Source organism: Indicator indicator, chromosome 15 (assembly GCF_027791375.1).
Source record: "Indicator indicator isolate 239-I01 chromosome 15, UM_Iind_1.1, whole genome shotgun sequence".
NCBI classification, from domain to species: domain Eukaryota; kingdom Metazoa; phylum Chordata; class Aves; order Piciformes; family Indicatoridae; genus Indicator; species Indicator indicator.
The window spans coordinates 77,073-99,711 of record NC_072024.1 but is presented as its reverse complement, the minus strand read 5'-3'; the positions used below and the strand labels follow the sequence as shown (position 1 = coordinate 99,711).

Genomic DNA, 22,639 nt, shown 5'->3' with positions numbered 1-22,639 from the left:
GCTCAACAGCAACCATTTAGACTAACGGAAGGATCTGAAAGGAGCAGTGGGAATAGAACTTGTTCAAGCTTCCCTAAAGGATCTGGCTCAGTTTGCTTGGTTTGGAGCAAAAAGTTCAAAGTTGCAACCAGAACTACTTTCTTTCTCCCTAATCAACCCCTCAAGATGGATGTAATAAAATCATATTAGCATCTCACTGCTCATTAAAAATGGATTTTCTAGGAAAACATCAAAAGGATGAGAAAAGTATAATACCAATAGCATCAATTAAAGCAGAAGGTACTTAGATCCCAGAGTCCTTGAGTTGTTTCAAGGGAATCTGAATTCAGCTCCAGAAACCCAGAGAAAGCCATGCAATGAGACTGCTGCATCTGGTGTGTAGCCAGTCATTTCCCAGCATTTTCTTTGAGAATTTTTTTTTAATTAAATTTGCTAGTGATTTCAAATCCTTCACAAGCATGACTAGAGGTAGGTTCTTCAGGTGCTGCCTGCCCTTTGCTCTGTAGAAAGGTGTCTTTTATTGCTGTTCTGAATATGCCTAGCTCTAAATTTCAGATACTGGACCTTGTTAAACCTTTTTCTGCTTAATTGGAGGCAGTCTTCCAAGTTGTGTTACTGTGCAGGCACTCACAAGCTATATTCAGGCTGTCCTTTCATTTTGTCTTTTCTTTGAAATAGGTAAAGATCTTGGTGTCTTACTTTGTCATGCCTCCTATCATTTAATCATTCTAAAATCTCTGAACTTTATTCAATTTTCCAGTAGCATTATCCAATTTACTAACCATTTTAGTACCACTTTTTACCACCAGCCAGTTTTAGTACCATTCTTGATACTGCTGGACTCCACATTCCAGCACTGGCAAAAGCAGTGGTGGTTACACCAGTGGATCTGTTCCTACCTCACCTCGCTGTCTTTTCACATTCAAGGACCAGATCAGTATTTTTGGCAACATTATCATTCTAGGAGCTTATATGCAGCTTATATGCAGCTTACACACCACTGTGGCCCCAGGTCAGAGGCAGGTTCCAGTGTTCAGCCCACAAGGAAAGTCTGTTGTGAGAAACAAAATCTGACATCTCTGTGTGTTCCTGCAGACATTCAGGCCAAGCAGGTCAGCCTGTAAACTCACAGTGTATGATTCCTTTAGTTCTCATTTCCTCTGAAATGTTACTGATGTGCTTTTACAGCTCTGCCTCATCTCTTTATTTTTCTTTGATCTCCCATGTGGGGATCCCAGATGTGAACAATCCACAGCTTCAAAGGCAGTGCAAGAGTGACAGGAGATGAAGCAATGATGGTTAATGTAAGTGGGAGGGCAGTGAAGAAGGAGACTGCCAAGGCCTCTGAGCAGACTCCTGCTTCCTTTCGGAAAGGAAACTCCCTACGTATCTGCATTCACTTCCAAGCTGCAGTCAGGGCTCTGTTTCTCCCTCCCATGCAGCTGCAGCTGCCAGCCTCTCATTTCTGCAGGCAGCTCCTCCCTCATGTGCAGAGAGAAGGAGCCAAGCAGCAGCAGCACTGTTCCCCGCCGGTGTCTTCTCCTGGTTATTATTCCTGCCTGCAGTCTGTCAGTGCGGGCAGCATCGCTGTACGTCCCCAAACCTGCCCAGCTACGGCAGCAGGGGGGGCCCAGCACAAGGGGAAGCAAGGCCAGGGTGGATGGAGGAAAGAGCGCTGCAGGCTTGTTCATAAGCTCAGCCATTGCACAGCACCTCTGCAATTTGTCACTGCTTGCCCCAGCAGAGGTGACATCAAGTCCCTTTCTCCTTTCCTCTCTCTCTCTCTGATGAATGGCTGCAGTATGTTAATGTAAGAACACGTTGTAACTTGTGAAGATTGGCTTGGTCTGGAAGCCACTGTGAGCAGCACTGCTAAAGGCTCATGGGACAGCAAAGCCTGCACTATTGCTGTACCGCTGCAGAGGCTTTGTTTATAGCAGGCTCACAGTCCAGTGGCACTTGCTGTGTTTAAAGAGAAGTCCCAAAATCTTACAGGTCCCATTTGCAAATGGGATGGACATGTTTGTGCCACCCTCTTCATCCTGCCCTTCTCCATCCACTCCAGCAGCACTGAGGTCTTCACCTCTGCCACAGAGCTCCTGGACACTACACCTTTCCTGATACCCAGCCTATGTTTTAGTCAAATACATTCACATTCTTTCACCCATTTCGTGTGTTTCTAGCAGCCCTAGCTCCTGAAGACTTGGACTGTACCCAGGAACTGGTCACCAGGTGAAGGTGCTCATTAAAAGCACTGCTAAATAAACTTACTGCAATCAATAAACATTAATGCAATGCAAGATGCTAATAAAACTGATGGTGTGGAAAATAAATGGAGAAATCCTCTCAGAGTTGGTAGTATCTCAACAGACTTGATAATCCCCAAGTAATATCTTGTAGCAATGATAGGGAGGAAAGTGTGGAACAGAAGTCGTCTCTTCAGCACCAGTTAGTGTAATTAGCAGTGCAGCCAGTCGGTATGGAGCAGGAAGAAGCTGTACAGATGCACTCCGCTAGTTATCTATCTACCTTCACTGTGGAGTGGTACATCTGGAAAGAGAGGTTCCGGACTCTACAGAGCGTGTGGTTATCCTGCCGCTATAGGGATGTTTATGTCTGGCCTCAAAGGAGAAGAATATGTGGTCTGAGCAGGGGATGAAGCCATCAAAGAGAGGAAAGCTGAAAAGACCAGTGCAATAGGACCAGCTCCCTTGTTCGTGAAGTCAAGAGACAAGTCTCTACTGCCTGTGATCCCTCCCCAGCAGAAGTTGGGACAAACCTGAGCACAGATGGTGTGTACATGGGAAATGAGTGAGCACTGTGGAAATACACAACGGAAGAGAGACTTCAGAGTTCACAATTCACAGACTGCCAGATGCTGTATTTTTTCTGTGCACAGTTTTTTCACTTATACTTTATGCTAACTTCAGAGTATCCATCCTCTCTATCAAGTGGCTCTTTCTACATCTGAAATGTATAAGGTTGGGCTGTGTGCTGGCCATGTCCTTTCAAATGCCATTGCTCACAGAACAATGGTGCTAGGGCAGGTGTAGTTCTGGAAGGGAATGCGAGCTGGACCAGCCTGGAGCAGTACAAACAGTAGAGGGATAAGACAAGGCCTGACAGTGAGGTCTCACTGGCCATGTTCCATGGGATGGATGGGTTGCTCTTGCTCTGAGGCACCTTCACAGCCCAGCCATATACCCCAGGTGCACTGTTCTTTGTGGGCACCATTCTCCTGCATCTGTAAATCTGTAAACCTGACCCTGCAGCTGTAAATCATTAGAAAAAATGAAGCAACAGCAAAAGATGGACATGCCTGAGCTCAAAACCCAGTCCTTGGAGCTGGGACAAGTGGCACACCCCTCCCTGCTCTTCCCAGCACACTGCAGAGGCAGCAAGCTGTGGTGGCTTTAGCTTGTGCTGAGCCTGGCCCTCCGGCCCTTGTCCTGCATTTCCTGTAAATAGGGAAGGTTTCCTCCCCAGAGGTTCCTGGCAAGGAACTAGGAGGGCTGAGCTCAGCTCACCGCCATGCCAGAGGTACAAAGGGGTGGCTGAGAATACAGATGGCTTCTTGAAGGCAGCTCTGCCCTTACTGGTTCCTCTGAGCACACTCCTTACATCCCATGGCAGCCACCACACAGCTTTTACTGTCATTTAATCAGTAGCTTCACAGGCCCCCAGAACTTTTCTATCCAACGGCACCAGCAGAGATGTTCCTTAGGGCATGAGCACAGCTCTCCTTATGCTTTTCTTCCACTTCTTTTCCTTGCTAAATCACAGCCCTGTTGTTTTGCAGTGCTCTACTGTCCCCCATCTCTGGTAACCTTTTGCCATATGGAATCCTTGCAGTGCTTGAAAACCTGAACCGAGAGAGGCAATGTCAAGACCTGAGTGCTTTGCAGTGCTGAAAGGCTCTGTTTTATGCTGTCAAACCCTTCTTCCTTCCCAGACTGTGCAGGCCATACATCTGCTTCATGTTGAAGCTTTTCATATTGCACATCTGTCAAAGGACAGAAGATAAGAAGGAAACCATCCACTAACTTTCAGGATGGGTTTCAAGGGATTTGCTGAGCATGCCCTACTCAGGACACAAATGGCCTCTGACAGTGAAACCACTTATCCCTTTTGTCCTGTTCCTCTCTATAAAATGACTTAGTGACAGTCTGGTGTAAAAATGGGAGGAATTCACCTTGACCTCGGTGGTGTCTCTTTGTATTTAATATTTATTGTCTTTGAGCAGAAGACGACTCTCTGATTTCACTCTAAAACCTCTGTAAGACTTACTGCTCTCATAAATTAATGCCAACTGCATTAATAAGGAGAAGGGAAAGACATCTCCTGTCAGAAGTGACCTTCATCTAGTAACCTGATGGTTATCTCAGAGTATGAAAAGTACACGTCTGTGAGCAGACTACTGTCTGGGAAGCAAAGCTGAAACCTCTGGCCTGTTACAAATTCTTTGTTATTATCTTTGACACCCTTCTTAACTTTTTTCTGCTTTGGCTCTCATTTATGTGTAAAGTGGCTAACCCCAGAGCAATGTCACGTTGAATACAGAGGTAAGGCTGAAGGCTTTGGACACTGTAGATCCCTTTGAGCATCTAAAACAGAACTGCTCTGTCCATCTGCCTTGGGGCACAATTTGGCTTCTCTTCATCCCGTTGAGTACAAACTGAAAGGGATTTAACTGTTACGGTCCAGTCCTTAAGTCAAAGAGGGATGGGTACCACCAGGATCACACTCGTGTAAGTTAAGGCATAGAGTCAAGTTTACATTCTTGTAGCTGAAGTGACATACAGAAATCTGGAACCATTTCACAGTCATGTTTGTTTGTGTTGCTGTTTTCTGCTGCAGGTGGGAGATTTTGAGTTACAAGCTTGGAGATCACCCCTGCCAGCTCCCTCAGCACCCTTGGGTGAATCCCATCTGGCCCCATAGACTTGTGTGTGTCTAAGTGGCAGAGAAGGTCCCTACTTATTTCCTCCCGAGTGATTCTTTAAGTGGCAGTTTCATTGACTTCACTGATGTGGCAGAGAGCTCAGCAGAGAGAGCAGTGTGAAAAGGGCAGCCCAGCCTTCTGCCCTGGGGCTGAGCAGGAGCAGCCAGCAATATAAGCAGTGCCAGAACTGTCAGCCCGGAAGCTTGTGTAATGATGTGGCCAGAAGCCACGGCCCAGTTATGACAGCTTGAAGCAGGAATGCAAAAGATGAGCTGGCCCTCCTCAAGCAATTTATCTATGGCTTAGTCTTGATTCTATCTCTGTAATAAAGTGTTCTGTAGGCTGGCAGATTAGGATTTGCTCCATGTGTATTGGTTCACTCTCCAGGAGAGAAAGCTCTTTGTGTGTTACGGTCAGAGGTCTGGCAGCATAGCTGTAGCATGGAGCTAGTGTGCATGTCTGGGTCCTCAACCTGAAACTAGCTCAGCACCAGAAAAGTAAACGAGTTTACCCATTGAGCTTCCTAAATGGGGGCAAACGAGCCCCTGGAACAATATAGAATCATAGAATCATAGAATCAGTCAGGGTTGGAAGGGACCACAAGGATCATCTAGTTCCAACCCCCCTGCCATGGGCAGGGACACCTCACACTAGATCAGGCTGGCCAGAGCCTCATCCAGCCTGGCCTTAAACACCTCCAGGGATGGGCGCCCAACCACCTCCCTGGACAACCCATTCCAGGCTCTCACCACTCTCATATACAGGAAGAGGACATGATAGGCAGTAGTGGAATGGTTCAGCTTAAACTGTTTGAACGCCATAGTCTGGGCTTTAATGTGGGCTGCACAAGGCCATGGGGCTACCTAGGGTAAACACGCAGTGTGAGTCCTGAGGTGTGCACAGACCTGATCGTCTCTACAGTGTGTTCTGCAGCCACTCTGTGCTGTTTGCTTTTCAGATGGCACCGTGGGCAGGAAGACCAGAGCACCATACAGTGTATCAGAAAGGGGACCAAGGGAAGGTAGCATCCATATGAACCATGGAAAATGCAGTGAAGCTGCCCACTCTGTCCAGGCATGTCCTGTTACCATCTAGTGTTGTGATTCTCTGAAGGTGCCTTCTGCCTGTTGCATCAAAGCACAGTTGTCAGTTCTCTCCTTGCTCTGATAGTGAATGTATGCTGGTAGAGTAAGAGCTGTGGTAGGCTGAGTGATGCCCATGCTCCTGACAGACTTCTTACACAACTGACATGGGGAAATCACTGATGTGCTCAACAGCCCTTTTGCAGAGAAGTCTTATTTACAAACTGTACTGTCAAAGCTACTTGAAAAAAAGTTGTGGAAGGTGAAGAGGTAATTCTAACCATGCTGAAAAGTTGTTGTCTGGCCCTACCCTAAAAGGTGCAGCATGATGTTTTGCAGAAGGTACACTGTTCTCCGCCCTAAGTAATCTGTTCACTTATCACTGAAATTAAAATCAGTATTTTTAAGTAGGGGATGCTCCAAGACTTTCCAACAGATCTTTCCAATGTCCTGACCTAGTCCCATTCTCTGAAGTCCCTGGCCTGTCACATAGATTTCATGATTCAAGTGATGCCATGTTTATCCATGTGAAAAGTCTGAAGGTACCTTTTAAAATAGCAACCTGCTGTAGTGTTGTTCCTCTTTATGCCTTGAAGCTTTTTGGCTGAATGGAGACAAAACCTGAGGGTATTTCTTTTCTGAGGGTATTTCTGCTGTTTCAGGCACTGGGTTGTGACAAACTGAGAACTAACTCCCTGAGCTGACTGATTCAAAGTAATGTGAGACAAAAATCAGATCCAGGAGAGGCAGAGACTGGGCTTCTGTATCTCAGGCTACAGCATATAGGAGTTTCCCTTAAGCAGATGTGTTGTTCACAGGGAATGCTTTTATGGAAAATGTTTCAGCTCACTCTATTTTCAGGTGCTAGCCTGAGTTATCAGGGCAGTCAAACCATAAACAACTGCTCAGACCCTCAGAGGCACAGACCAACAGAGCATACCAATGAACCCCAAAAGAGCATCTGGCACAGTATCTTTTCTCATCCAGATTCCACTTGTCACTTTTCCAACTACAACAGACCTACCAGTGTTTTTCTGAATCTGAATTCTGGACCCAGTTAGAGAAAGGTGACACATTTCACAAAAAGAGTGATGATGTGGCACATATCACAGACTGGAGATCAGGGGCATGTTCCTGATTATTCTTTATTTTTGGTAGTGTAACCTCGTCACTAAACTTGGAACCAGAGTCTTTATGTTCTATTTTAATTTTATTGCCACTTCATTATTCCCTACTTCCCATGGAAAACACTCATAGCAAGTTCAACATAATGAACACCATGCTGCCCTGCAGGGCTCTTAAGATGGAAGGGGAGCTGGCATTTCCCTCTACTAGGAAGATCAGCTGCTTTAACAACACCACACAGCCAGGTCTGGGAACAAACCAGAGCAAAAATGCAGTGAAGCTAGGATCAGAAGGAAACCTGTCTACATGACAAGATTAATATTCCCTATTAACAAACCAAAACCAAAATGAGAACAAAGCATCTGACTGGAGTGAGACTTGGCTCATTTCTTAGTGCTGTCAGCATTACTCCAGCTATTTATGTTGCCAGAGCCACAAAGGAATTTGTATAGATTATGCAGCTTTTCTTGTTATTGATCAAAATGTCCTTCGTCCGTCAGGCAATTTTCATAGATGATCAGGCCAAAATCTCTCCCACAGAGATGTTCTGAAGCAGTGGTAGTTCGTGCTAAACGTGTCTTAGCCTTATGCTAAGATCCCCAACATAATTTTGCTACTAGGAAAGAGTTGGGGAGTTTTAGATAGTAGATCCCTTGAAACACAAGCTGCTTGTTCTGTCATCTGGTTGTGGCGTTGGAAAACATTGGAAAACGCAGTCATGTTTTTCCTGTATCATTGTAATAGCTCTTAGTGCCGGTGCTGCAAGGTTCAGTGCCCTATGGCAGTGTGAGGGGGACTGTCCCCCAAGTGCTCCTCCACCCCTCACAAAGACCATCCCTGAACAAAGCCATGCCCATCTCCTGCAAGCTGGCTGTGCATAAATACCTCTTATCAGTATAGTGTAGTCTGGTATGGGTGATCCTGTTCTGGCGCTTGGACTGGCTGATCTTTTGAGATTCCTTCCATCCCCTAATATTCTGTGGTTCAGTGATTCTGTGATCAGAAGGCCAGGGAGGTTGGGCAGCTTTTCCTATCAGTTTTCAGAGAGATCTGAGGGCATATGAAAGGAATGGACACTACTAAGAAACCTCTTACCTCATGGTGATCCTTCCAGCAGGGATTCCCTTTGCACTTGAAAGCAAGTACTGGATTTGAGACTCACCTACCCTGCACCCTTACCAAGAAAATAAGTGGAGCTCCTGGAATTCCAAACTAACCAAGATCTTGTGTCTGGCTTTTCTTTCCTGACATGTGGAGGAAATGTCAACTGAATTTTCTTGTGTCTCAGACATTGGCATGGTTGTTAAAGCATACTATTTCCAGGAGACAAACAGAACTGAACTGGTAATATGTAGGACTGAATGAAAGTGCTTGGTGACTCTCCTCTGTCTCCCAAGACATCAGTTTCAGTTCCCAGATTAAAATAAAGCTGGCTGCAGTTTTGCTTCTCTGAGGCTTTTTTAAGTTGAAAAATTAGGCTTGGCATGATTAACAAATGTGTAGATTTGTGCCACGTGTCTGGGATTAATCAATTAATTCTGCCTCCCCTCTAATCATTCTGGAAAATCAAACCCATCTTAATTCTGCAACTCAGAAGTATGTTTTAGTTCAGAAGTTACTTTTTTTTTTTTCTTTTCCCCATTTGCTACTGAAACAATTAGAACAAATGTTGGGAACTCACAATCCTTTTCTTTTGGTTGATTGCTTTTTTCCCCCTGGACTTTTCAGTTAAGCACACACATTTCATTTCTCTTGCGGACATCGAAGCAATGCTGTGCCTTAAAGCTGCAACCAAATGGCAAGATAAATTGTTTGTCCAGCACAGTTTAAAGGATGTTTTCACATTTTTACCACGTTGCTATATATCACTCTCACTGTGGCTCTCCTGCTCTGGCAGGGCGGTTGGACCTGATGATCTCTTGAGGTCCCTTCCAACCTCTGATATACTGTATACCCCAAGTGTATTCGCTGTGATGTGTTTTGATCTCAGTACCACTGTCTAGATTGTTTTTTTAAGCCTGATAGTGCCTTCAAAGAGGCATTGTGCTGTATGTAGTCCACTATTTCTGAAGGCATGTGTGCTAAGGAAGAGACCTTTCTGAAATCTTCTGGTCAGCTCTCTGAACTAAGAATGCAGTCTGATACCAGAAATATAAGAGGGTCAGCTGAGAAACTTCCAGCAGAAACACCAAAGTAGCTATTCTGGAATAGGTCAGCTTGCCTAGAGGGCCCACTGGGAATATTTAGTGAATTAGTACCCAGTTTACCCATGTGTATCTTCTTTGAGAAAAAGAAGTCTGAGGACATCCCTGTGACACTGATAAAGCTGGTGTAGCATGAATTAGGCAGAGCACCAAAAGGTGTTCTCTGATGATAAGTCTGAATCTGCTTGCTCTAGTACTTTGAAGGATAGCATCTAGTTAATCCAGTCAATTACTCAAGTGAAAGGGTCCTTTTATAAGATCTTTAAGAGGGGTCTTAGCAAAACACGCAGGGCCTCTTAAGTATGTTCTTCCATCCATTAACTCTACTTGGTCAATTAAGATAAAATGAATCGTTGGATGCCACTGCACATCAACTCTTTAAGGCGGCTTTTACATTAACCCCCCTTGGGCCCTGTGAAAGACAAATTCTTGTAGAACAATTAAAAATGTGCTGTATATTATAAATAACTTTGCTGGGTGGGACAACAAACCATAAACTAGGAGATTAGATTTGCATTTAAAATGCAATAGCATCCTGTGGCTCTGTTTCAAATCTAAGCTGGAGATACAGCTTGTATCACTCAGCCACTTCAGGTTCTGGAAAGGCTGCAGAATTGTAATGTGCAGTCTCTCGTTCCATAATCTTCTCAGTAAGTGTGGGGTGGGAGAGGAGAAAGGCATGCACAGAACACTCATTGACAGTAAAAGTCCTGACCACCTCAAACATGCTGCATTGTGCCAATCTGCAGACTCACTGCTGTGCCCCATGAACATAACTCAGGGCAAATCTGCAATACACAGCAGACTCTTTCGTCTTGTGTAACCCCACTGAAACGTATTTCTGATTTATATAATGCAAATAGGGAACACAAAGAAGTCTACTCAGTCTCACAAGCCCTTGGGACATGAAGATGGCCACAGGTACACATCCCTTCTCTGTACTGTCATTTGATCAGAAAAGTAGCTATCAAAATGTTAGTCCAGCTGCTAATAAAGACATCTGCTGAGGACTTAAGGCTGTTTCCTGAGAGGAATATGGGACTGTGATTCCTTACAAGGAACAAAGCCAGGGATAGACCCAGCATGTGGTGGACGAGCAGTGGCAGCTCTCTGAGGCTATGATGGGATACATCTACTGTGTGCAGTATGGTGAGGTGCAATGCAGAGCTGCATCCCCAGTATGAACCAGGACAAACAGCTCCACAGGGAAGAGGAAACAAGAGAGCAGCCATGGAGCTTCTGTAAGGCTGATACCTACATCTAGACAACATATTAAAAGCTCTCCTCTGGTATCAATATTACCCATGCTGTCCAGAGATATTTCTCAAACGTGCTCATTTGAAAAACTCTACCTTCAAAGAGCACTTAGTAGCTGTCTTTCTGTCCTTGCTCTCTTGGAAGGACAATTCCCAGCCTTCTAATGCCTGGTGATGGGAGGTGAAGCTCAGGTGCTACGCTTGAGCTGCAAGAGAATATCTCTAAGCAGGTGAAGTTCTGCATTAGCCACAGTAACTTTCTAACTCCCTGTGGCAATTCAGACCATACTAAAGTAAACAGAAGCAAAGACATGACTCATGTCAGATCTGGCTCTGGCTATTGTCAAAAATTTCAATAGGCTGTGCACAACCTGAAGTCAGGGTATAATACTGGGATCACTTGCTCTGCAAAGAACTTACAACACTCGCTTTCAAGTGCAACAACTGATGAAAGCTGCTGAGATTTTATTTTCCATCATGTTCACCAGACCACAAGAGAAAATGTCTCTTTCCGTTGTCTCTAGGCACAATCACTGATCTTCCTTCCCTCTGTTACAGCATTTTAATGGGATTTTCTCCTGTCTACAAGATCCAGAGTGCAGCATGTACTCCACATTGAGATAAAGAAAAGCTATGTATAGATTTATATAAGGTTTTTGAAATTATTTAAAAAACCCACAAAGCCAGCTCTTACAATGCTTATGATATCCATGTTTCTCCTTGGCTTAATAACCCTCAGCAGAATGCCATACAACAGACCCCTCTGAACCCCATGAGTACCTCCATAATTAACATTATCACAAATCCTGGGAAGCACTTGACCTATGAAAAGGAAATTCTCTCTTGTAAAACTTCTCATCAGTGCTATGGGTGCGTGCTGGCTTAGTGTACACACAGAACAGGGGTTTGCGGGTAGAGAACTAGGAACTGAGTGGAATCAGCAGCTATGTTTGTTTCTCTGAGAAAGCAAAAAGAGGAAAGGATGGGAACATCTTTCCCAAAATAACTAACTGAAATCTTGGCTGAATCTGTAGCTCAGGGCTTAACTTTCCTCCCATGGCCAGACAACTTGAGAGCCTGCTTTGCCTTGGTTTGTCTCCAGGTCTAGTCTGGAGTTGACTTGCTTCTGCTCTAGATGCAGGGTAAAGCATCATGAGCTAACGTTGGCAGCATTGCTGTTGTTGCATACACCAGCAAGCCAAAAGGCAACTTGAGCCCTCTGCAAAATGGGCATCTTCTTTTGGATCTCTTCTGGCAGCCATGCCTGAATGGAGCAGCTTTAGCTGCAAGAAGCAGAAAAAACAAAGCATGAGTTGACTTTATCTTCTGGACAAAATTCTCCTTCAGTGTTACCCTAAGTGAAAATCTCTAGTAACTGGGCTGCTCCTTGGGGTGAGATTATGGGCAGCATATAGGAAAGCTATGAGAGAGCGAAGCCTACTCTTCAGCTAACAAACCATGTGGCTGTCTTCTGCCTCTGTCATAGAAATGTCAGCAACAGCTGGAAATTTGGTGCTGCTCTTCCTTTCACAAGTCCTCCTTATGTGTGAGGCTCTTTTGATTCTCCCTTTAGAATTCTTCCCCCCTTTTTGCTCTTTGCTGAGGCAGAAACAACCATAGCCTCATGGCTGCCTCAGGGCCACAGCTCAGTTAGCTGAGTGGAAGGGGCAGGCTGCATCTGTATTTATATATTATAAGGTACAGCAGTCAGGTGCCTTAGCTGTACCTGTTGCTGCTGTTGCATTTATTCAAGGAGTGAAAGGCGTCAGTAGTTTCTAGTGGCCACTCCCTCTGCTCATCTGATGCAATACCATAGTTGTGTTCCTCAGAGCTGATCAAAGCTGTGACATTGCTGTCAGAATTCTCCTGCCATCTCTGTCCTAGCACACTTCAAGTGCTAAACCACGGTCATATCTGCTTGTGCTGCTTGCTCAGACTTAATCCTCTTCTGGTCAGCAAACATGTTCTTTGCCAAAGTGCTGATTTCTTCTTGGATCTATTCTACCTGCTCCTTTGCTTTCACAGAGAGCCTGTGTACTGCAGCACTGCTGCAGGAATCAGTAATCGGGGCAAAAACAAGTCGTACACAAAGAATAACCTGCTGCACTCTCGGGGTCAGCAATAGGGATGGTATGTGAGAGCAGTAAATGCACAGGTGTCTGAGAACAGCTCCTGCCCTGGGGCTGAAGCTCAGTGGTAACAATAAAACTGATGTGCAGAGGGCACGTCTAGCTGCTTTCTCCCTGCAGGCACTGAAAAGCCCTTCCTTGATCAGTGACCTGTGGATGAGTCACTGCATCTGGTTATTTTACCTCTTGCTCTTTGCCTTACTCAATCAGGTCACAAACTGGGATTTCCAAATGCTACGTAAGCCTCGAGATAGAGCAGCAGGAAGATGGGTTTGCATTTGCAAGATGCATTCACTAAACCTGTCAAAAAGCTTGATTCCATGCTCCATAGAGTTGCACACAATGCTCCTGATTAGAACCACAGGCAGCATCAGCTCCACTGGCTCCAAGCTTTCAGTGTCTGTGGAAGAATGGCAGGCTGGAGGGCCAAGCTCAGCTACTCATAACTGCATCTGATGTAGCATGGAGTTAGCATCTCAATGTTCCCCTTCTATTGACAATAACCTGACAAACAGACTGGTTTGAAGGACTTTCTAATGCTGTGCAGTTCAGCCACAAACACTGGGTGGCAAGAGCCCCAGAATGCAGCCTGGCTCCTCTTCTACTTCCTGCACTTTTTCTTTCTCCCCTCTTTTCTTATGGAGGCTTTTACAAACACATCTATCTGTGACTACAGGACATGGGCCCAGCCATCACTGTAGGGGAAGAAGGATTTGCCTCCTTATCCTCTTAGTAAAAAGTATTTAAAGGAAAAGCATAGTAATGACATTTACTTATATATAAAAAAAAAGAGGTGCTTTCTGCTTAAAAGCAACAGAGATCCACAGGGCCAGACTACACTCAGCCATGTTCTGTCAAATCTTTAAAATCTGTATTGATTGTCTGATTAATATGTGAATGAAAGTGATCTCTAACCAAGTGGGAAGACATTTCCTAAACTCTTCTAATATCCTTCACAGAAACCTCTCCAGCTCTCTCAGAGTCCTGGAATGAGTTTAAGTGTGTGAATTTTTGAAGACTCAGTGAAAGAGTTGTGGTTTCTTTTCTAATGGGAAAATGGAGTTGTTTCATTAACAACAACTACAGCTGAATTTTCCTGAATGACAGATTGAGTATGTGAGGCACAACCTTCCAAGATACTTACCTCCAGAACCTGTTGGCAACTAGGAAAGTGTGCAAAGTCTATGATCTATGGCAGACACTCTTAAAGGCTTCAGCTGAATGGTGCTTGGGGATTAACTGTGTGGTGCAGCTACTACTTGACCTACTTTACAAGTTAGATTAAGTTGTTTCAAGTGTCTTCACTAATTGAAAGAAAATGGAGGGGAGTGGAAAGAAGAAAATTATGAAGAACATCTGATTTATTCAACTAAATTAAAGAAATGAGGAGGTGGCATGCTCAGTTTCCCCTGTTTTCAGGGGTGCGGTTACATGTAGGTTTACCTCATGGACTCTGGGGCAATGCATAGAAGAACAGTCCTGAATTCTGCCCTTGTGTGCATCAGACTTCCATGCTGTTCCTCTCTGCCCTGAGCATTAAACAACAGCCTGGCAGGTTAACTGGCACCCTTACTGAGCCTCAGTTCAGCAAGTGCTTTGATTTTTAAACATGTTAGAGATGGCAGAGCTGAATCCCACATCAGCCTTTGATAAAGAGCTGATAGATTCTTTTAGTAGTTATTCTCAGATCACATCACTGAGTGACCTCATGATTGTTTCTCCCCAGGTCAGTATCTCCTCACCTGCTTACCCATCTGTCCTTCAGTGCAGTCAGTACCTGAGCACCTCTGACATGCTGCACTTGACAAACCCAGTAGGACTGCTCCATTGGGTTCTCCAAAAAACCTTCTATTTGGAAACCTGCCGGTCTTTAATGTGAACTAGAGCATTGTGAGTTTTCTTCAGGTTATATAAATGCCTTCAATTCACAATTATAGCCAAAGATACATAGTAGTCCTATATATTTATGTTGTAAATATGACAGCAGTGACTGTCCTTTCTTGGTTGGTTGTGGTTTTGTGTGTGAACTGTTTATACTGAAGCTTCCCTTACATAATGTTCTCTGGACTGTCACCTTACCCTTTGCAAGCTGTGCTTAGGTACCACACTGTGCCTCTCTCAGAGCTGCTGATTTAATCTAATGCAGCATATGTGCTCTGCATTGGAAGGAGCAGAGAGAACCAGCAGTATGACAGCTCGCCTTTATTGGTTAAACCCACACTGTGTTGGAGGAAATTCATTCTAATGACTGAAATGTTACTTTAAGCCCAAGGGTATGGGAAGGTCTGGGCAGCATGTTATTCAGACCGCTTTAGGCAGAGAATTCACCTTGCTTATGCTCAGCTTCTGTTAGGCATTTTGTGGTTGTGTATGTTACAGAAGCATAGGGAACAGGCAGTCACACAGACTGTCCCTGGCTGTAGTCTCAGAATTTATCAGTGACTGACAACCTGCAGAGAGCAGAAAGGGTACAACAACTTACGTGGTGTAATTTAATAGAAAACAGGTTAATGAATCCAGTGGTGAGGCAAGGGGACAGCTAATACTGATTGGAAGGGGAAGTAACTACTTATCTACTGGAATCTTTTCCTTTTAAAGGAGGGAGATTTGTCCCTGTGGCACATCAGCAACAGGCAGTGGTATTGCTGGCTAACTATAACATGATTCTGGTACACATTTGGAACTGGTCTGTGCTGGTGCAGTCCCTGTGATCTTGCACATGGGTCGGGCAGAAGCCCAGACTGACTATGGCTGTGTGCAAAGAGGATTGCTCAGCTTTCAACATAGCTGCTTGACCATGAAGCATCCTCTCCAGTGCATCCACAGTGCTGGCACTGTTTTATCAGTCCCTAAGCACCTGTGTGTTCCTGCTTCAGTCTGGCCAAACTGAAGGAAAGGTATCACTTGCTTGACACTCAGAAACCATATTTTTCATGACTTTGTACTAAAGACAAGTTTTCCTCCAGCTTCTTGAAGCACATCCCTTGGGAATAAAAGGAACAGGATAGTGAAGAGGTGATCAGCTGTCTCGATTGTACCAAAGTTAGGAGGCATCGGATAGGTGTTATGTCTAGAAAAGCAGTGGAAAGTGGGAGCCTTGAGGCACAAAACTGCAGTTCTAGAGAGTTATTAGGAATTGCCATCAGCCTTGGTGTAATTGCACAGAGCACTGGAATCCCCACACTGGCCCCAAAGAATTCACTTGAGAGAGTCAAAGTCTGATCAAGTCTTGGTGTGGTTAAGTACAACAGTCAGACCGAGGTTCTTCTAGTACATATGGACAACCATGTTATGCAGAAGGATCTAGGAATTTACAGGTTACAGCAGCATGAGCTTTTATCTCATCTCTTATAAGTATCCAGCACCACACTGAGATTACCCGTGGAAATACAGGTGTATTCCTTTCTCTCTGGAGTTTGAACATCTTAGCAGAAAGAAGGATTCAGACTTAACGAACCTAGTAAATCCAAATTATGGACTTTTAAGTACAAAGCAAAAAAGGGAAATTAAATTCTGAGAACACCCATGGCCCAAGCCATTTTTCTGACCTTATCATAACCCTGATAAAAGAGTCTCTCCATCTCTCCTATAAAAGCACTGGAAGTGTTTGAGGTATCTCCTTCCCATCCCCTTGATATTTATCACAGTCCCATATGCACAGCTGACGCTCTGAAGGTTGAGCTGGGTTAGTGAAGTTACTCTTTCAGATGTGTGCTAGAGTACAATTCTAACTGTCTTCCACCTGGTGAAAGTCTAGCCAGTAGCTTTGGTGAGATCACTCTGATTTGTAGTTATTGGGATCAAGGCAATGCTGTAGGTTAGCAGACTGTCCCAGAGCAGGGGCACGGCTGACTTTTGCTTTCAGTCTGAACCACTGGTTTGTGTTGCTTTGTGCTTTGTAGCTCATCTCTTCAGAGAAAAGGGGCTAGAAAGTGACTGCTAAAGTAAATGAAGATTGAGTCTGATTCAGACTTTGTGGGCTGGGGAAAGATCAGGGGAATTTTTGTCCAATTCCACTTATGTCCCATTATTTCTATATTGTACAGAAAGCTAATGCTGATTTATAGAGTAACACACCTGAATCAAAGTTTAATTATTAATACTAGATAGCTAAATTTTGGGGATACACAGTAACTGCCCTTCAGGGGGCAATATACCCAGATTTCTTCTGGCAATAGTAATTCTCTGTTAAGATGTGTTTCTAGAAGACTTCCATTACTGGATTTTTTCTAATTTAGAAATTATTGGTTTAAATCTACTCCACATGGGCTTTCCTTTTAAGCAAGAAAATTAAACAGTGAATCTTCTCATCTGTCAATTTCTGTAAGCTCTCTTTCCTGCCCTGCCTTTCCCCAGTCACACACAGCAGTGGAGGTACCCAGATGGTTAGAATCTCTGTGCAGATCTCTCACATTCTGTTCTCTGAAACCTATCAACAGAGCAGAACTGCTTCTGGGGCATAAACCATCCATGGTATGCAGATGTGTGAACAGCCTCCTGCACCTGTACTTGTATGATGTGCTTTGATTTACCATCAGCCCACATACCGCTTCTCCAAGCACACGATGTGTTACTCATTTACATTTCATCAGAGCTTTTCAGGCATGTCTTTGTCCAAAACATCCTGACCAATATAGCAAAACAGTTATCTCAGCAGCAATATATGCATATTGCTGTCTGCCTGATGCTCTTCCTCTCCACCCTGTTTATCTTGATAAAGGGGTTGTTTAGGAGCCTAGCCTTCATTTCTCCCCCCAGCAGCAAATGCTGCATGCACAACAAGCAGCAGACTGAAAAATTATGTTCACGCCTTGACCTTGAGACTTCCTGAACCAGTTTGGATTGGCTCTCCCTTTGAACAACAGGCGTCTACAGGAAGTTCATAAATGGGCCCAAGTCACAGCAACTGACGTAGTTTTAATATTTTTAACTTGGTTCTTTAAGAAATACCGCAAATGAGAGGCGTTTCAAGGCACCAGAGAACTGGGCAGCTCTTCCAAGAGCCAGAGTCAGCGCACTGGGCGCAGCACAAGCTGCTGAAAGCAGTGAGATTCATGGGCTGTTGGAGCCTGCTCTGATGAGCACTGCTCTGGGGAGCTGCCTGTGAGCACTAGGAAGCTGAACTGTCCTCCGCCATGCCGCAGGGTCAGCACCACTGGGGCTCCCAGCATGGCAGGCAGCCAACATCTCCAAAGAGCCAAGTTGTAGGCCGATGTCCCAAACCTCTCAGCTTCAGACACATTTGATCCACAGCTTATGCATCAGTGCAGTCTCCTCCCCCAGGTCATACTCACCTCCCCCAGCCCCACTAATTCTCGCCTGGCTTAGAAAGACAAAGCACTGTGCACCATCCTTGTCTTAGAAAAGTTTGTGAGACTCATTCAGAAGTGTTAAAGTTCTTTTACTTCCTGAGCCTGAAATATCAAAAGAAGGATGTGTGAAATACCCATGGTTTGTTCCAGGCACAATGACAGGGGAGAGGACCAGAAAAAATAAATGTTGCAAAGAAACAGAAGTAAATCTGCAGAATGATGGGAAACGGACATGAAAACCTTGTTTTTAAGCTGTTTATCATTTGCACACAGCTCTAACAGAATGCAACTGCATTAAAGACATTCCTTTTCATGCACTTTCTTTGTAGCTTGTTGTCTCATTCCCTGTTTAACGTGTACTTAATGAAAAACACTCTTAGATCTCTGCACTCCACTGATTGTATGCTATCAGCTGATGACAGAGTCATGTTCAAAGGTCTTGAGTGCATTGCTCCTATTTAACTATGAAAAGGACATTTTCATGTTTGCAAATAATCTAATGGAACAGAATGAAAGGTTATTGTTAATGATAGCAATGGATATTATTTCAGACAAAGATATTTAATTCATTTATAACTCAGGCCATAATGACAGGCTCTAAAGCAACTTCTAAAATTATTTGTCTAGTCTGATTAGCTCATGGTATAGGATTTTCTGGCCTATACTTAATTGATGTACTTTGAAAGATAAATTACATATATATCATATTACTTTGCGAAAGTGACAGAGAAAAAAACCCAGCAGGACCACTTCCAGCAAACAGGCTTTCTACTCATTCAGTGAAGAAGTCATAAACCTTTCTTACTGAAGATCAAACCAAGCTCTCCCTGCACACCCACTGCCCATTCCCCCAACCAGGCTCAAGCCACAACAGCTAAATTCACTGAATAAACCAAATAGTTTCAAATGTTCTTTGGTTTGTATCTCTAAACCACAGGATCCAGATCCACTAGACTTGCTACAAGGTAGAGTTAATTTGGTGTCTTTTTTTTTTTCACTGATAAAAGCTTATCTTCCAATCTTTCAAGTAAGCATTTCCTCAGAGGGGTATAAGCCAAGCAACATGGAGGATCTGCCTACAACACCTTGCAGCAGAGGCCTCGCCTCTCTGGCCAGGGCTCGCAGGTCTTACATAGTAATTTGTTACAGTACCTTTCTGTTTCCTGGTCCATGGTTTGCTGCTTGTTCTCAAAGCCAGTGAAGCTGCTCATGTCCACATAGCCATCATTCTCATTAGCAGCAGACAGTGCCCTGCTGGGGTCTTCAAAAAACTCAGTGAAAGTTCCTGCTCTGGTGGATCTCCGAGGAGGAATTTGTATGTTTTCATAGTCAGAGCTCATAGCAGGAATGTTCTCATAGTCAGATGTGTCGGCATTGGGAAAAGAAATGGACCTAGGTTTGGTTAATGGGAGTGGCATGAAAGGAGGTCTGGACCGGTCCTCGAAGGACTCTACCCTGGACACACTCCTGCTGAAGGGCTTGGATGTTCCTTTTCTTTTGCCATCCTTATAGAAGAGAATAGCTGAGGGAGACTCAGATGCACGGAGCTTCCCCACATGTGATTTTAATTGAGGTGAGCTACTGAGACTCCTTCTGTCCAGTTCCGTCAGCCTTGGAGGCCCATGATAGCTAGATTCTGATGAGGATCTTGAAGAGGAAACATTAACATCGACGTGGACTTTACTTTCAGTTTTCTTCTTGAATTTTAGAGTGAGAAACCTCTTAAAGGATGATTTCTTTTTCTTGGAATACTTATCAGGTGAGTCATTCTCTATTAAAAGTGAAGGGGAACTTTTAGTGATTGGCTTTTTGGTGATGTAGGCAAGTTCAAAAGGAGGCGGTATATCAACGACTGAGGATGGGGTAGATAGGCCACATGATGAAAGATTTCTCTGGGAAAAGCTACCTGAGGAACCGTTGACACAAGGCAAAGACAATTTGTCCTCTGTCCTTTTTATTCTTCCATCATCCAGGACACAGCTGTCACTTTCTCTGTAAACAGAGACAGGTGTCTCCCTTCCCTCAACAGAGTACGACCGAGGATATAAAATGAATCGTCTTGACTTGGCTGGTAATGTCCTATGGGTTTCTGCTGGTTTTCCTTCCACTGCAAATAAATTATTGCTTAAATCTTCAGTCCCAGAGCCATTGTGTGAAGACGGTAGATCAGTTTCAGGTCCAGTTTCTTCTGGAACTGTTTCTGGGACGTAGCCTGGCATCTTCCCAGAGAGCGACCGTGTCCTAGTAACAATGCTTTTACGATCAACAGGCAGCAAGCTGCTTTCACCGTCAGTGCCTACCTCGTCCCTTTGGCTGTGATCAGCTCCTAAATCAGTCTGCTCATCATGGGCAGTTTCATTTTCTGCGGGAAGCACATAAGGGTCATCTAGGGAATCCCTGCTGCTTTCTCTTTCCTCTGATTCTTCAGGCACAATGACCACTTCAGGGACTGACAGAGTCTCATGCAAGGCATGTTCAGTCTCACATTCTACATTCATTTTGCCATGTTTACAGGCTTCTGATTCTTCCTCAGGTGGGACCTGTTGAGATAGACTTGGGACACTTCCACTGAGGCTGATTACTTCCACCTCACTGTCTTCAAGTTGCAGCTCACCTGGCCTAGAGGTTTCCACAATATTTTCACCATGCTCTTCAACGTTCATGTCTTCCAGCTCTGGTTCTATCCCTGGACTACTGGGTAGACTATCAGAAATCACAACATCTTCATCTGGAGGGGTCCCTTCTGTTTGAAGATTCTCATCTGAATGTTCCATGGCTATTTTCTCACCATACTCATTTTCACAAGGATGACAGCCATCATCCGTATTCTCTGCATTCAAAGTTTCTTCTCCTTTCTCAGAGTCTTTGCTTGCTTCACAGACTACCTCTGATGTCTTCTCCTCACCTCTCCTCTCAATGATCTGGCAGCTCTCACTGGCATTTCCTGTGTTTGTATTACTGTGCTTATCTGGGACTGCTTCCTCCTCTTCTGCTGCTCCTTGATGGATGGACTCTCCTAAACCGTTTTCATTACTGGGTTCATCTTCACATGGTTCTAAGCCAGGAGCTGTTTCTTCACTGGCCTCATCAGGCAACAGGTCAGCGCTTGCACAGGCATCATTTTCTAACTCTCCTTCCATACTTGGATCAAGCTCTGCATGCACACTGTGATCGCTCTCATGTGCTACGCAATCATCTCCCTCTTCTAAAATCTCAGGCAGTTCCTCCTCCTCCTGCCCTGCCTTCTCACAGCCTGAGACTAATTCATCTGCAGGCAGTGGCATTACAGTGGCATCTTTACAGATATCACCCAGTAGTTCCACAGTGCTACTCTCAGTCTTAGAATCACTGTTATGCTTAACCAGTTCCAGGTTGTCAGAAGTTTCCTCCTTGGTTTTGGTTTCACTACAATCACCTCCAACATCCTTATCTTCATCTACATTGGAAGAATCATTATCCCCATCAGGGGCATCTGAGGACTCCTCACAATGTGCTTCGAATTGATCACAGTCTCTGGTTGACTCTTCAGAGTCTGATTCCATTGGTTCAGCAATCTCTGAAGAGTTATGGCACTCATCTCTGGTGAATTCTTGATTACTGGTGTCATTAGCAATGTTACTCTCTTCCTTCTCTACTGCTTTTGGAGATTCCAAGACTTCATTTTCCACAGAGAAGCCTAAGTTCTGATCATGTTCCTCTTCCAAGTCATTACAGTCTTTGCTGGTCAGCTGAGCTTCAGGAACTACAATGTATTCATTGTCTGCCTCAGATTCTGGGCAATCAGCATTGCATTGGTTTCCTTCATACAGCTCTCCATCAAGATACACCAGTTTCCCATTTGGGCATTTATTTAAGTTGTTATTGGTATAAACACTGGATTTGCCCTCAGTGTCAGCTGAGAATTTTGGCTTGGGAGCAATAGGTGGCTTGGGACCCCTAGACATAGAGTTTGGGTTATGAAGACTATCAGCCCTTGGCAGCGAAGGGGAAAATTTGGAGACAGCTACTGGAGAAAGATGACTGCTAATCTTTGGCTTTGGTGCTAGTGGTGGCTTTGTGATTTCTGGAAAAAAGAGAGAAAAGACATGTTAGTCATCTTGCTTTCTTATTCAGTCTACCAGAATACACCCTGCAGTAGACTTTATCTTATACCAGTGACTTCTAATGCAGAAGAAGTCCAGCCAAGAGAAGGGACGGAGCAAAGCACATGGTCTGTGCCTCCATGTGGTACTATTCCAGGGAACACAGTTTAAGGTCAGAGCTGAATGCAACCAGATGCAGCCCCAGCATGCCTCAGGAGAGATAGGTGTACAGCTTAGGAGCCAAGGGTCTAGCCACAGTCTCTTGTTCCTGTACTCACACTTTATGGCAATCATTTTAAATTCCGTATCTAGTTTGCAAGACTTCACCACTGAGCCAACAGATCAAGGTTTAACTCAACCCAGCCAAACTGAAGTGAATGCTTGGTGCCCAGACTCCATCTTCCCCTCTGCTGTTACCATGGCAACAAAGTAAGGCCCAGGTTTTGTTTGTCAGATAACATCATTACAAGGATAAGATGGTTCACTAGAAGCTTGGCTAGTGCTTTA

The 22,639-nt window shown here is 44.4% G+C and overlaps 1 protein-coding gene across 2 annotated transcripts in view; it reads right to left on the bottom strand.

Moving 5' to 3' along the window:
- Positions 1-22,639, bottom strand: part of FGD5 (FYVE, RhoGEF and PH domain containing 5) — an 82,567-nt gene that overhangs the window by 47,838 nt on the left and 12,090 nt on the right. For both annotated transcript variants that reach the window (XM_054387185.1, XM_054387186.1), the window contains exon 2: positions 19,203-22,113. In XM_054387185.1, the coding sequence (XP_054243160.1) occupies positions 19,203-22,113 (2,911 nt within the window). The remainder of the gene's footprint in view (positions 1-19,202; positions 22,114-22,639) is intronic.